The sequence below is a fragment of the Amblyomma mixtum genome, chromosome 3 (genome assembly GCF_055824585.1).
Source record: "Amblyomma mixtum isolate Tamu chromosome 3, ASM5582458v1, whole genome shotgun sequence".
Classification (NCBI taxonomy): Eukaryota; Metazoa; Arthropoda; class Arachnida; order Ixodida; family Ixodidae; genus Amblyomma; species Amblyomma mixtum.
In genome coordinates, this window is record NC_143014.1 from 201189424 (window position 1) to 201204493 (window position 15070).

Consider the following 15070-nt stretch of genomic DNA (forward strand, 5'->3'; position numbering starts at 1 on the left):
TTTGTGTGGTGGCCTCAGCTCACGGAGGACATTGAGCATATTGTGAAAAGCTGTGACACGTGTCAGTTAACACAAAATGCTCCGCCACGTATTCCACTGCTAACTTGGGGTTGGCCAACTCACAGATGGCAAAGAATCCATCTGGACTTTGCTTTTACCGGTAACCAATGGCTCCTAGTCCTAGTGGATGTGCATTCCAAGTGGACAGAAGTGTTCGTCATGCCATCCACCTCTACCGAGAAGACCATCGAAAAGCTGCGGAGTGTCTTTGCGTCCTACGGCCTGCCGGAAGAAGTAGTTACGGACAATGGTCCACAGTTCTGTGCCAAGAATTTCGCAGAATTTCTCCGTAGGAATGGGGTGCGGCATACCAGGACGCCACCGTACCACCCCGCATCAAATGGAAGCGCAGAGTGGTACGTACAGACCATTAAGCGGTACCTTTTGCGACAGGTTCTCGACGAGAGAAGAACAGGGATCAAGAAAAACTTGCAACATCGGGTTGACCAATTTCTGTTCACGTACCGAAACACACCAACCGCAACCACGGGGCTGACACCCGCGGAATTGTTTCTGTCATGGAAGCCGCGCACACGCCTGACCTTTCTCCAACCGAACTTGGAAAAACGTATGGACGACAGGTTCTACCAGACGAAAGAGAAGGCTAACGAGAGAGGGCGGTCATGGAGATCATTTGAGGAAGGCGACCATGTGCTCGTGCAAGGACTACGTCCAGGGGAGGAAAAGTGGTTGCGAGGCGTTGTAAAACAGCGGTGCAGTGCATCCACCTACAATGTTAGAATAGGGCAGGAACAGAGGTTTGTGCATTCTGATAACCTACGTCCGTGTTCCTTTCAAAGTGTTGAATCCGGGCCAACTGTGTATCCTTCTGTGCCTAGTTCAGTGCCTGATTCTGTACCGGAAGAGTCGTCTACTAAGATTCCTTCCTTAGATACGTCTGAGCCACAGGATTCCTCAGCACCACAGCCTGCCCAAGCATCTACGTTGCCGGGACAGAACGCCAGCTCACCTGCAAGGTCCACGCTGCCTGCACCACCGCTCCGGGAGCATGTGCCACCTCCGGACACGCCACCTCTTCGGCGCAGTGCTCGTTCTCGGAAGCCTTCTGATCGTTATACCCCATAGAGCTGGTGTAAAACAGTTAGGGGGGAAGGGATTGAAGTATCATGTGATCGCATTGTGCGCGATTGGTATGTAGTGTCACGTGATGCTGTGACGTGTGTGAATGGCAACGCGGAGAGGGGGAGCGTAGCACTTGTTAAGAAGTCAGCGAGCAGATCGCTCGTGCGTGTCTCTTAATCTGTACGGCCCAGCATGCCGAATAAACATGTTGCTTAGTCGCTCTGCCTCTGCCCAGGAGGCTTCCGCGAACGAGCACTGCGCCGAAGAGGTGACGTGTCCGGAGGTGGCACATGCTCCCGGAGCGGTGGTGCAGGCAGCGTGGACCTTGCAGGTGAACTGGCGTTCTGTTCGGAGCAACCTTTTTTTGTTCTCAGTTTTTGGGTTTTAATTCAATCGTTTTTACGCAGTTGGATTAAAGCATCTGAAGCAATGTAGGGCTGGTACAATGGAACCATTCCATCCTGCCTTTTTTATTAAATTCTTACTCTGTCGCCTACGGCTGTGCCGGCCACACGAGCAGCAACACCACCATACTTAGGTTCCCAAGACGGGAAAGAGGGCTCGCTTTATTTTAACAGTCCATATACATTGCATGTTGCGAGATACAATGGCCAAGCGCAGGCTCCTCTACATCCCACTTCCTTTGGAATGTCTTCCACTCTCTGTTCAGACCACTTGTCTGAAATAATCATGTTGCATCAATTAGCGACGTGGACAACATGTCCTTGGGGGACGTAGTAGTCCCACTTGTGCAAATGGGCATCATGGATCACTATCATGTGGATTTGCTGATAAGCTGGAGCCCAGAGCTTCACATTCTGTGGACAATAGCGCTAGCTCGCTCGCTGCTATGCCAGAATCTTCCCGGTCCATGCTAGTCACCTATGGGACGTGCCCTGGCTGATAATCCACTGGCACTAGTGGCTGATACATTTTTTGCGATGGCAGGAGATGTCGATTTCCGCGCAGTTCTCTGCTATCCTCTTTTATGGCTAGTGGTGGCAGGGCAGGAAAAAAGAAAACAAGCCAAAAATTTCAGTATAACAGTTTTTTTTATCCAAGAGATGAAAAACAGGAAAAAAAAACAGACATACTCTCGCGGGCCAGAAAATGTGGAATTGCGCAATTATTCCAGTAAATAATTCAACTGTGACGCACCGTTGTATCCAAAACAAAAACGCATATAAGTGCGCATCATCTAGTGTTATGTTTGAGTTCTAAAATAATTCTGCGTTCAGCCATTTCAGCCATGCTTACCTTTCAATTGGTGAGGAATGACTGGAAAACAAAAGTTGCGCAGTTCTGTGCTATATGAGAATGCGGCTGCATGCGGTGAACATTTTAAACCTCCATTTTCTTCTCTGCATCTTCCTTTTCCTGCAACCTGCATCTTCTTTTTCCTCGATACCGCTTATCGATGCTTAAAAAATTGCCTTCCTAAAAAGCACCTTTCACTGAGGTTTGGTCCTGGTAACCTTACAGTATCTATTTCTCTGAAAAAAATTCATAGCCGCTATGTAACGGTAAAGAAAAAATATGCGACTATATCAGAACAGTTTTCTGTATTACAACTTATGCAGGCACTACGTGAGAGTTGTTTTTGTTCATTTGCGATTTTTTCTACTCCTTCCCTCATCATCGTGTCCTAACCAATCGCCGAGAGTCGCCCGCTCAGCGAGTTCAATTAACGGCAGCTCGAATGCGTGCCTGAAATATAGCTATCTCTCCCATGCAGACGAATAGAGGGAGCCTCAAATGCAGGTTTGTGCCGACGCGTAAAGCTGCTAGGCAAGCCAATCCAGAACGGAATCTAGAATGCTGACGTGTTAGTGGCGTAGCGTGTTCTTTGGCCGCGACTTGGGCACGACGGTACATTGATTGAGCTTGGATTGCTTTTGCTGCTACGTGACTACCTACGTGATCTGCCCGTGAGTAATACTTCCCTGCAAAGTCTGGCTGCCTCCTGCCGCACCATGAACAGCGATTCCTTGACGAAGGCTACAGCACTGGAATCGCTGGTCGAGACATACACCGATTCGGACGAGGAGTTAGAACCAGAGCCCCAGAATACTGAGACGCCTTTGCCTGCGGAACCCGATGCCCTGAGCATTGAGAGCGGCTCGCAGGCCGGAGCACCGCTCGTCTCGTACGGAGTCGAAGACGACGACGCGGAGACTGGAGACGACGACAGTATGGATGATCAGCCTCAGGAGTCGGAGGACGGTGAGCACAGCCAGACAGTTCGGACGCGGCCCGAGTCTCCTGTATCCTTCCACCGCCGGCTGCAGGGCTTGTCGCAGAATGAAATCGTTTTGCCGCCGGAGCCTCCTGGACGCTGTGCGACGGCGTTGCAGCAGAAGATTGCGCGCCTCTACGAGCGCAAGGTTCGCACAGGAGTAGACATGAACGCTTCCATGCAGATGCGCAAGGACTTCCGGAACCCGAGCATGTACGAGAAGCTGGTCTCGTTCTGTGACATTGACGAATTTGGCACCAACTACCCTCCAGAGACGTCCGATCAGAGCAGCTGGGGCCCTGAGTCGTACTACGAGGAACTGTCGCGGTGCCAGAAGGAGGAGATGGAGAGGCGCCAACGCGAGAAGAAGACCAAGGTGGAGTTCCTCACGGGCGTCAGCAAGGACCCCAAGCATACCAAGAGCAAGTGGGACGTCGTTGAGCGGCAGCCCTTCCAGGGAATCCCGAGGCCCATGTCCACTGCGACTACTGCCTTAGGAGCTCCGATCGCGTTCGCGGGCACGTCCAAGTCAACTGCAATCTCGGCTCTCGGCACGCTGAACAAGAAGCCGTCCACTGTCAAGAAACAGCCCTGTAAAAGCAAGACGCATGGCCGCCGGTGAGCTGCTCAGGAGAGTGGCCTCTACACTGTTCTGTACGATTGAATAAAGGCTTCCACTGGACTTTTTCGCATCCCTTACTCACCGGCGACTTCACTTGCGTCGCTCTCATAATCACCGTTTTACTGCATCGTAATCTTGCGACAGAATTGATCGGTGCTAACACCACACCAGCTTTCATCTCTCACTTGGGAACGCCCTTAGGTGCGCCCTTCAGATGATAACGCTTGTCATATAAACTATTTTACCCTGTGTCTTGCTCACGTCCATCGGGTCGATTGTCTCCTCAGTTGGTTCAAGGCAATATAAATGGAGGTAGCCTTGCGGAAACGTTTGTTAGAGCTTTCTCAACATCCACAGTACGTCATTATTTTATGGTCCTGGCGCTTGCGACCATTCGGGATCCTGTCATATGTAATTTAATAAACAAAATTTAACAGGAATGTGGGAAATAGTGGCTGAACCATCATAGGAAGCACGTGGGTGCTAAAGGATTTAGCTTCAAATGTTCATCAGACATGTCCTCCGTGCACTGGTGACCTATAGCAGAAATACATGTGGTACGGGGTGCTGGTGTACATAGGGTGTCTTCGCTCGTCACATAGTCCTCGAATCCCCTAACAGCCGTTTCCTCCGGCCGAAAGATTACAGAAAGGACAACCCAGCCATGCACTGCAAACACATAAGACATACACTCAAATCAAGTCATCTTAAGTCAGCCGTGTTGTCCCCCATAATCTGAAGCAAAGCTGAGCGGCTGTCATTCTGCTTACGTAAAAAGAAGTAAGAAAAATTCCGAAGCTATTACCTATGGTGCCAGTATTTTTTTTTATGTATGACAACTTGTCAACCCTGCATACCCACCCCCTTCATGTATTGTCCAAAATGGGACCTTCAAAGGAACAAAAAATTGTTATTATTACTATTATTATTATTATTATTATTATTATTATTATTATTGTTATTATTATTATTATTATTATTATTATTATTATTATTATTATTATTATTATTATTATTATTATTATTATTATTATTATTATTATTATTATTATTATTATTATTATTATTATTATTATGTTAAGCTCAAGCATGTTCGTGAATGTTATTAATCAAGCTTGTCTTCGAAAATAATTGCAGACTCCAAATGCTACTTGCAGATAAAAAAGAAGAAGCATTTACTTTTCATTGAAATTCGGAGCAACCTCTTCGTGCTCTCAGTTTTCGGGCTTTAATTCAATCGTTTGTAAGCAGTTTGATTAAACCATATAAAGCAATGTTATTAATCAAGCTTGTCTTCAAAAATAATTGCAGAACCCTAATGCTGTTTGCAGATGAAAAAGAAGAAGAATCACTTACTTTTCATTGAAATGTGTTTTCGGAGTGAAGTATCATGTGATCGCATTGTGCGCGATTGGTATGTAGTGTCACGTGATGCTGTGACGTGTGTGAATGGCAACGCGGAGAGGGGGAGCGTAGCACTTGTTAAGAAGTCAGCGAGCAGATCGCTCGTGCGTGTCTCTTAATCTGTACGGCCCAGCATGCCGAATAAACATGTTGCTTAGTCGCTCTGCCTCTGCTTCGTTCGCCGCGGCTACAACATAATTGGCGACGAGGATGGGATCCCGCTGGACTACGTGAAACGCATCGCGGCGTTCGTGATCCTGCTGGACTACGTAAAACGCATCGCGGCGTTCGTGATCCTGCGGGACTGCGTGAAACTCATCGCGGCGTTCGTGCAAGCACCGGCGTTCGTGGAAGCACCGGCGTTCGTGGAGAGCGTTCGGGCGAGGCACAGGGATGGCAACGCTTGGAAGTTTCGACCAGTTCGTCGAGGACGGAGACGAGGACTTTGGCTCCTACTTGGAAAGGTTCGAGCACTTCCTGAAGGCCACCCAGGTGAGCGACGACCTCAAGGTCTCGATGTTTATTACGGCAATAGGCAAGAGGGCTTACAAGACGCTGAAGACATTGCTAGAGCCTAAAACGCCAGAGGACAAGACTTATACGGAACTCGTAGAAGTGCTGCGAAGTCATTTCACACCGAAGCCCATGGTCATCGTAGAACGATTGAAGTTTAATCGGCGGTACCAGCATCAGGGAGAGTCCATAGCAGCATATGCAGTGGAGTTGAGGCGATTGGCAGCTTCATGCGAATTCGGAGAATTCCTCGATGAGGCTCTTCGAGACCGCTTTGTAGTGGGCCTCTGCGACAGCGCGACGCAAGCTGAGTTGCTGAAGAGAAGCAAGTTGACGTTTTCGGACGCCTGCGACGTTGCGAAAAGCATCGAGCTAGCGCGGAAGGAAAGTCGGGAATTTCAACCGACAGGGACGCATGGTACAGTCGACGCCGTACGTCATAAGCCAGGCGGTGGGAAACGCCAGCAGCAGCGTTCATCCGGTGCAGGACTAGCAAGGGACCGAGTGTCTGAATCGCCGGACTGTTTCCGGTGTGGCTCAGCGCACGAAGCATCGAACTGCAAATTTCGCAAGTATCGTTGTCGTGCATGCAAGCGTTACGGACACTTGGCGAAAATGTGCAAGTTCAAGTCTAGAGACGCGGCTAATTCGGTAGCTGTGGAGGACGTGGATTGTGACGAAGTGTTGTTGTACAATGTCTATGCTTGTGCGGAACGCCCAGGGAATTATGAAATCTGCCTTAAGGTAGCCAAGAAGAATGTTACCATGCAAATAGACACGGGTGCGTCTGTTTCCTTTGTGCCAGAAACGCTATACAGGAAATTCTGGCCCAGTCTACCTAAAGAGCCTTGCCACATAAAGCTGAGGACATACGGTGGGTCGCCGCTAACAGTCACAGGAAAGTTGACGGTTCCAGTCGAACATAATGGTCAGTGCAAGCAACTTCCGCTCATTATTGTTAAAACCCACAACAATAGCGACATTGCGTTGCTAGGGCGTGACTGGCTGGAGGCTCTTAAGCTAGACTGGTCAAGTGTGCATGGCGTGTGTTTAGACAAAGTTGCGGCGCTACTTGAGAAGTACGTAAAGGTGTTCTAGCCCACTCTGGGGCTGATCAAAGGTAGTCCAGTCAGGCTGGTTTTGAAGGAGGGGAGCAACCCCGTATTTTGCAAGGCGCGACAGGTGCCATTTCTTTGAGGGAAGCCGTGTCACTTGAATTGCAGTCTCTTGTGAACAGGGGAGTGTTAGTCCCTGTACAGAAAAGCGACTGGGCGACGCCCCTAGTTGTTGTGCCTAAGGCGAACAACAAGGTCAGAGTGTGTGGGGACTTCAAGGTTACATTGAATCCGTGCCTGCGAACTGACCATTATCCGCTTCCCGTGATGGAAGATTTGTTTGCAAAGTTGTCAGGATGCAAGTATTTCACAGTGCTTGATTTGTCGACAGCGTATCAGCAGCTGGAACTGCATCCGGAGGCACAATCAATGGTGGTTGTTAATACACACCTGGGGCTATTCAAGTACACGCGCTTGCCCTATGGCATTACAAGTGCACCTGCTATTTTCCAGTCTGTTATGGATGATGTGTTAAAAGGGCTTGAGCGGGTAAGCTGCTATTTGGATTTTTTATTTATTTGTTTATAGATACTGCGATCTTGTACAGATCATAGCAGGGTGGGACAAAACAAAATACAAGCATATAAACACACAAATTCACAACATTTACAGGCACTTTTCAAACAGAAGTAAAGAATTTTGATTAACAGTCTCGCTATTAAGTTTGTTCCAATCAGTAATTGTCCTAGGAAAAAAAAGAATATTTAAAGCAGTTATTTCGCGCGTTCAAAGGGGTGATTGTTAGTGCATGCCTTTGTCTCGTGTTATAACCTGAGGAGTAAGAAAAATAATTAGAGGTATCAACTTTATAATGTCCTTTTATAAGCTGGAAAAAAAACTTTAATCGACAAACACGATTGCGCTCAGTGACGGGGGGTAACCCACTTCGCCTCACGAGCTCACAGATGCACGGCCATATGAGTTAAAAACAAATCTAGCTACTTTATGCTGTATTCGCTCTAATTTCTGAATGTTTGTTAACGTGAAAGGGTCCCAAATGATTACGGCATATTCTAGTAACGGACGGATGAGGGAATTGTACGCCAATAGACGAACACTAGGTGGGGATGACTTTAGGGAGCGCCTCAAGAAAAATAGTTTCCGCATTGAGTTTGCTTCTACAGCGTCTATGTGTTTTGACCACGAAAGGTTGTTAGTAATCCATAGGCCCAAATATTTATACTCTGTCACTTCTAATAATGATATGCTGTTAGTACCGTACACAAAATGAAGAGGCATTTTCTTGTTTGCAATTTTCATGAACACGGTTTTTTTCAAAATTAATGCACATCTGCCATTTGTTGCACCACGCAACCACCTTCGCTAGGTCATTATTTAGACGCACCTGGTCGTCAACTGAAGACACCATTTGATACAGGATACAGTCATCCGCGTACAGCCTCACGCGAACTGAAAGATCTGCCACAATGTCATTAATAAACAAAAGAAATAAGAGTGGTCCCAAAACAGATCCCTGGGGGACGCCAGACATAACCCGGACACTGCTAGAAGAAATATTGTTCAGAGTGACGAACTGACATCTGTTCGAGAGATAAGCTTTAATCCATGCAAGTATCCTCTCGTTTTTAATGTAATAACTTAATTTATGAATTAGTTTGTTATGTGACACCTTATCGAATGCTTTACGGAAATCCATGAATATTGCGTCTGTTTGTTTTCCCTGGTTAATCGACTGAGCAAAGTCATGCACAGTTTCAACTAACTGTGTACTTGTGGAAAACCCACGCCTGAAACCATGCTGAAAATCGGTAAGTACTTTGTGCTGTTCCAAGAAACCTAATATATGTTTATGAATTATATGTTCTAAAATATGTACTTATCGCGGGTTCTACATTTGACGAATGTTTTCATCGAGTGGAAAGGGTGTTGGCTCGTTTTCTAGAAAGAGGCATACGATTGCAAAAGGAAAAGTGTAAATTCTTTCAGACGTCTGTCTCTTACCTAGGCCACATTCTGGACGACAAGGGCGTTCGGCCATCAGATGAAAAGGTGAAATCGATAAAAGAGGCACCAAGTCCAAAGAATGCGGCACAGTTGCGAGCTTACCTGGGCTTGATTAACTTCTACGGGAAGTTTGTACCGAACATGTCAGCTAAGCTTAAGCCTCTGTACAATGCTCTAAAAAAAAGAAAAGGGATTTCAGTGGTCACAGGAAGCTGAGCAAGCATTTCAACGCAGTAAGAGCTGGTTGACACAAAGCAATGTGCTGACATACTACGACCAGAAAAAGCCGATAGGACTAGTGTGCGACGCTTCGGCTTACGGCGTAGGAGCCATTCTTTTTCATAAGATTGGAAGCAACGAAAGGCCAATTGCATATGCTTCCAGAACGTTAAGTAAAGCAGAGCAGGGGTATGCTCACATCGAAAAAGAAGCCTTGGCTGTTGTTTTTGGGCTGAAAAAGTTCCACAAATATCTGTTCGGGCATCGCTTTGAGATTTACTCCGACCATCAGCCATTGGTAGGCTTGCTCGCTCGTGGTAAGCCCGTACCAGTGATGAGAGCAGCCCGCATGCAACGCTGGGCTTTACTGCTTGCAGCGTACGATTATCGTTGGGTTTACCGCAAAGGTCGAGAGGTGGGAAATGCTGACGGTTTTTCACGGTTACCACTTGCAAATCGCAATGATGTCTCTGATTATGCACATTTCTTTTCAGTTGTTGATGAAGTGCCATTGTCTGCTGTTGAAATTCAGAAGTGCACTCGAACTGACAAAGTATTGTCGAAAGTACTGTGTTATACGATGAGTGGTTGGCCGCCGCATGTTAAAGATGATGACCTAATGCCTTATTTCATTCGCCAACATGAGCTATCTGTAGATCAGCAGTGTGTTACATGGGGAAATCGAGTGATTATACCTCGTGGGTTGCGCAAACAGGTGTTGCATCTTTTGCACGAAGGACACCCCGGGATGACGCGCATGAAAATGCTCGCCCGTAGCTTTGTGTGGTGGCCTCAGCTCACGGAGGACATTGAGCATATTGTGAAAAGCTGTGACACGTGTCAGTTAACACAAAATGCTCCGCCACGTATTCCACTGCTAACTTGGGGTTGGCCAACTCACAGATGGCAAAGAATCCATCTGGACTTTGCTTTTACCGGTAACCAATGGCTCCTAGTCCTAGTGGATGTGCATTCCAAGTGGACAGAAGTATTCGTCATGCCATCCACCTCTACCGAGAAGACCATCGAAAAGCTGCGGAGTGTCTTTGCGTCCTACGGCCTGCCGGAAGAAGTAGTTACGGACAATGGTCCACAGTTCTGTGCCAAGAATTTCGCAGACTTTCTCCGTAGGAATGGGGTGCGGCATACCAGGACGCCACCGTACCACCCCGCATCAAATGGAAGCGCAGAGTGGTACGTACAGACCATTAAGCGGTACCTTTTGCGACAGGTTCTCGACGAGAGAAGAACAGGGATCAAGAAAAACTTGCAACATCGGGTTGACCAATTTCTGTTCACGTACCGAAACACACCAACCGCAACCACGGGGCTGACACCCGCGGAATTGTTTCTGTCATGGAAGCCGCGCACACGCCTGACCTTTCTCCAACCGAACTTGGAAAAACGTATGGACGACAGGTTCTACCAGACGAAAGAGAAGGCTAACGAGAGAGGGCGGTCATGGAGATCATTTGAGGAAGGCGACCATGTGCTCGTGCAAGGACTACGTCCAGGGGAGGAAAAGTGGTTGCGAGGCGTTGTAAAACAGCGGTGCAGTGCATCCACCTACAATGTTAGAATAGGGCAGGAACAGAGGTTTGTGCATTCTGATAACCTACGTCCGTGTTCCTTTCAAAGTGTTGAATCCGGGCCAACTGTGTATCCTTCTGTGCCTAGTTCAGTGCCTGATTCTGTACCGGAAGAGTCGTCTACTAAGATTCCTTCCTTAGATACGTCTGAGCCACAGGATTCCTCAGCACCACAGCCTGCCCAAGCATCTACGTTGCCGGGACAGAACGCCAGCTCACCTGCAAGGTCCACGCTGCCTGCACCACCGCTCCGGGAGCATGTGCCACCTCCGGACACGCCACCTCTTCGGCGCAGTGCTCGTTCTCGGAAGCCTTCTGATCGTTATACCCCATAGAGCTGGTGTAAAACAGTTAGGGGGGAAGGGAATGAAGTATCATGTGATCGCATTGTGCGCGATTGGTATGTAGTGTCACGTGATGCTGTGACGTGTGTGAATGGCAACGCGGAGAGGGGGAGCGTAGCACTTGTTAAGAAGTCAGCGAGCAGATCGCTCGTGCGTGTCTCTTAATCTGTACGGCCCAGCATGCCGAATAAACATGTTGCTTAGTCGCTCTGCCTCTGCCCAGGAGGCTTCCGCGAACGAGCACTGCGCCGAAGAGGTGACGTGTCCGGAGGTGGCACATGCTCCCGGAGCGGTGGTGCAGGCAGCGTGGACCTTGCAGGTGAACTGGCGTTCTGTTCGGAGCAACCTTTTTTTGTTCTCAGTTTTTGGGTTTTAATTCAATCGTTTTTACGCAGTTGGATTAAAGCATCTGAAGCAATGTAGGGCTGGTACAATGGAACCATTCCATCCTGCCTTTTTTATTAAATTCTTACTCTGTCGCCTACGGCTGTGCCGGCCACACGAGCAGCAACACCACCATACTTAGGTTCCCAAGACGGGAAAGAGGGCTCGCTTTATTTTAACAGTCCATATACATTGCATGTTGCGAGATACAATGGCCAAGCGCAGGCTCCTCTACATCCCACTTCCTTTGGAATGTCTTCCACTCTCTGTTCAGACCACTTGTCTGAAATAATCATGTTGCATCAATTAGCGACGTGGACAACATGTCCTTGGGGGACGTAGTAGTCCCACTTGTGCAAATGGGCATCATGGATCACTATCATGTGGATTTGCTGATAAGCTGGAGCCCAGAGCTTCACATTCTGTGGACAATAGCGCTAGCTCGCTCGCTGCTATGCCAGAATCTTCCCGGTCCATGCTAGTCACCTATGGGACGTGCCCTGGCTGATAATCCACTGGCACTAGTGGCTGATACATTTTTTGCGATGGCAGGAGATGTCGATTTCCGCGCAGTTCTCTGCTATCCTCTTTTATGGCTAGTGGTGGCAGGGCAGGAAAAAAGAAAACAAGCCAAAAATTTCAGTATAACAGTTTTTTTTATCCAAGAGATGAAAAACAGGAAAAAAAACAGACATACTCTCGCGGGCCAGAAAATGTGGAATTGCGCAATTATTCCAGTAAATAATTCAACTGTGACGCACCGTTGTATCCAAAACAAAAACGCATATAAGTGCGCACCATCTAGTGTTATGTTTGAGTTCTAAAATAATTCTGCGTTCAGCCATTTCAGCCATGCTTACCTTTCAATTGGTGAGGAATGACTGGAAAACAAAAGTTGCGCAGTTCTGTGCTATATGAGAATGCGGCTGCATGCGGTGAACATTTTAAACCTCCATTTTCTTCTCTGCATCTTCCTTTTCCTGCAACCTGCATCTTCTTTTTCCTCGATACCGCTTATCGATGCTTAAAAAATTGCCTTCCTAAAAAGCACCTTTCACTGAGGTTTGGTCCTGGTAACCTTACAGTATCTATTTCTCTGAAAAAAATTCATAGCCGCTATGTAACGGTAAAGAAAAAATATGCGACTATATCAGAACAGTTTTCTGTATTACAACTTATGCAGGCACTACGTGAGAGTTGTTTTTGTTCATTTGCGATTTTTTCTACTCCTTCCCTCATCATCGTGTCCTAACCAATCGCCGAGAGTCGCCCGCTCAGCGAGTTCAATTAACGGCAGCTCGAATGCGTGCCTGAAATATAGCTATCTCTCCCATGCAGACGAATAGAGGGAGCCTCAAATGCAGGTTTGTGCCGACGCGTAAAGCTGCTAGGCAAGCCAATCCAGAACGGAATCTAGAATGCTGACGTGTTAGTGGCGTAGCGTGTTCTTTGGCCGCGACTTGGGCACGACGGTACATTGATTGAGCTTGGATTGCTTTTGCTGCTACGTGACTACCTACGTGATCTGCCCGTGAGTAATACTTCCCTGCAAAGTCTGGCTGCCTCCTGCCGCACCATGAACAGCGATTCCTTGACGAAGGCTACAGCACTGGAATCGCTGGTCGAGACATACACCGATTCGGACGAGGAGTTAGAACCAGAGCCCCAGAATACTGAGACGCCTTTGCCTGCGGAACCCGATGCCCTGAGCATTGAGAGCGGCTCGCAGGCCGGAGCACCGCTCGTCTCGTACGGAGTCGAAGACGACGACGCGGAGACTGGAGACGACGACAGTATGGATGATCAGCCTCAGGAGTCGGAGGACGGTGAGCACAGCCAGACAGTTCGGACGCGGCCCGAGTCTCCTGTATCCTTCCACCGCCGGCTGCAGGGCTTGTCGCAGAATGAAATCGTTTTGCCGCCGGAGCCTCCTGGACGCTGTGCGACGGCGTTGCAGCAGAAGATTGCGCGCCTCTACGAGCGCAAGGTTCGCACAGGAGTAGACATGAACGCTTCCATGCAGATGCGCAAGGACTTCCGGAACCCGAGCATGTACGAGAAGCTGGTCTCGTTCTGTGACATTGACGAATTTGGCACCAACTACCCTCCAGAGACGTCCGATCAGAGCAGCTGGGGCCCTGAGTCGTACTACGAGGAACTGTCGCGGTGCCAGAAGGAGGAGATGGAGAGGCGCCAACGCGAGAAGAAGACCAAGGTGGAGTTCCTCACGGGCGTCAGCAAGGACCCCAAGCATACCAAGAGCAAGTGGGACGTCGTTGAGCGGCAGCCCTTCCAGGGAATCCCGAGGCCCATGTCCACTGCGACTACTGCCTTAGGAGCTCCGATCGCGTTCGCGGGCACGTCCAAGTCAACTGCAATCTCGGCTCTCGGCACGCTGAACAAGAAGCCGTCCACTGTCAAGAAACAGCCCTGTAAAAGCAAGACGCATGGCCGCCGGTGAGCTGCTCAGGAGAGTGGCCTCTACACTGTTCTGTACGATTGAATAAAGGCTTCCACTGGACTTTTTCGCATCCCTTACTCACCGGCGACTTCACTTGCGTCGCTCTCATAATCACCGTTTTACTGCATCATAATCTTGCGACAGAATTGATCGGTGCTAACACCACACCAGCTTTCATCTCTCACTTGGGAACGCCCTTAGGTGCGCCCTTCAGATGATAACGCTTGTCATATAAACTATTTTACCCTGTGTCTTGCTCACGTCCATCGGGTCGATTGTCTCCTCAGTTGGTTCAAGGCAATATAAATGGAGGTAGCCTTGCGGAAACGTTTGTTAGAGCTTTCTCAACATCCACAGTACGTCATTATTTTATGGTCCTGGCGCTTGCGACCATTCGGGATCCTGTCATATGTAATTTAATAAACAAAATTTAACAGGAATGTGGGAAATAGTGGCTGAACCATCATAGGAAGCACGTGGGTGCTAAAGGATTTAGCTTCAAATGTTCATCAGACATGTCCTCCGTGCACTGGTGACCTATAGCAGCAATACATGTGGTACGGGGTGCTGGTGTACATAGGGTGTCTTCGCTCGTCACATAGTCCTCGAATCCCCTAACAGCCGTTTCCTCCGGCCGAAAGATTACAGAAAGGACAACCCAGCCATGCACTGCAAACACATAAGACATACACTCAAATCAAGTCATCTTAAGTCAGCCGTGTTGTCCCCCATAATCTGAAGCAAAGCTGAGCGGCTGTCATTCTGCTTACGTAAAAAGAAGTAAGAAAAATTCCGAAGCTATTACCTATGGTGCCAGTATTTTTTTTTATGTATGACAACTTGTCAACCCTGCATACCCACCCCCTTCATGTATTGTCCAAAATGGGACCTTCAAAGGAACAAAAAATTGTTATTATTACTATTATTATTATTATTATTATTATTATTATTATTGTTATTATTATTATTATTATTATTATTACTATTACTATTATTATTATTATTATTATTATTATTATTATTATTATTATTATTATTATTATTATTATTATTATTATTATTATTATTATTATTA

General features: G+C 47.7%; 3 protein-coding genes across 3 annotated transcripts; all 3 read left to right on the plus strand.

Moving 5' to 3' along the window:
* The first annotated feature begins 3054 nt into the window (after window positions 1-3054).
* LOC149353299 (SAP30-binding protein-like) lies at window positions 3055-4001 on the plus strand. Its single transcript, XM_089575794.1, has one exon. The coding sequence runs from the start codon at window positions 3117-3119 to the stop codon at window positions 3999-4001; it is 885 nt and encodes a 294-aa protein (XP_089431920.1). The 5' UTR covers window positions 3055-3116.
* A 1770-nt stretch (window positions 4002-5771) lies between these two features.
* Window positions 5772-7016, plus strand: LOC149353300 (uncharacterized). The gene has a single exon (XM_089575795.1). It carries the CDS (start codon window positions 5799-5801, stop codon window positions 7014-7016), a length of 1218 nt encoding a protein of 405 aa, XP_089431921.1. The 5' UTR covers window positions 5772-5798.
* Window positions 7017-13048: 6032 nt separating this feature from the next.
* On the plus strand, window positions 13049-13995 carry LOC149353301 (SAP30-binding protein-like). Its single transcript, XM_089575796.1, has one exon. The coding sequence runs from the start codon at window positions 13111-13113 to the stop codon at window positions 13993-13995; it is 885 nt and encodes a 294-aa protein (XP_089431922.1). The 5' UTR covers window positions 13049-13110.
* The last annotated feature ends 1075 nt before the right edge of the window (window positions 13996-15070 follow it).

Bases quoted from the DNA above. Each gene is read 5' to 3' on its own strand.
- LOC149353299 (XM_089575794.1), top strand. From the start codon at position 3,117: ATGAACAGCGATTCCTTGACGAAGGCTACAGCACTGGAATCGCTGGTC.
- LOC149353300 (XM_089575795.1), top strand. From the start codon at position 5,799: ATGGCAACGCTTGGAAGTTTCGACCAGTTCGTCGAGGACGGAGACGAG.
- LOC149353301 (XM_089575796.1), top strand. From the start codon at position 13,111: ATGAACAGCGATTCCTTGACGAAGGCTACAGCACTGGAATCGCTGGTC.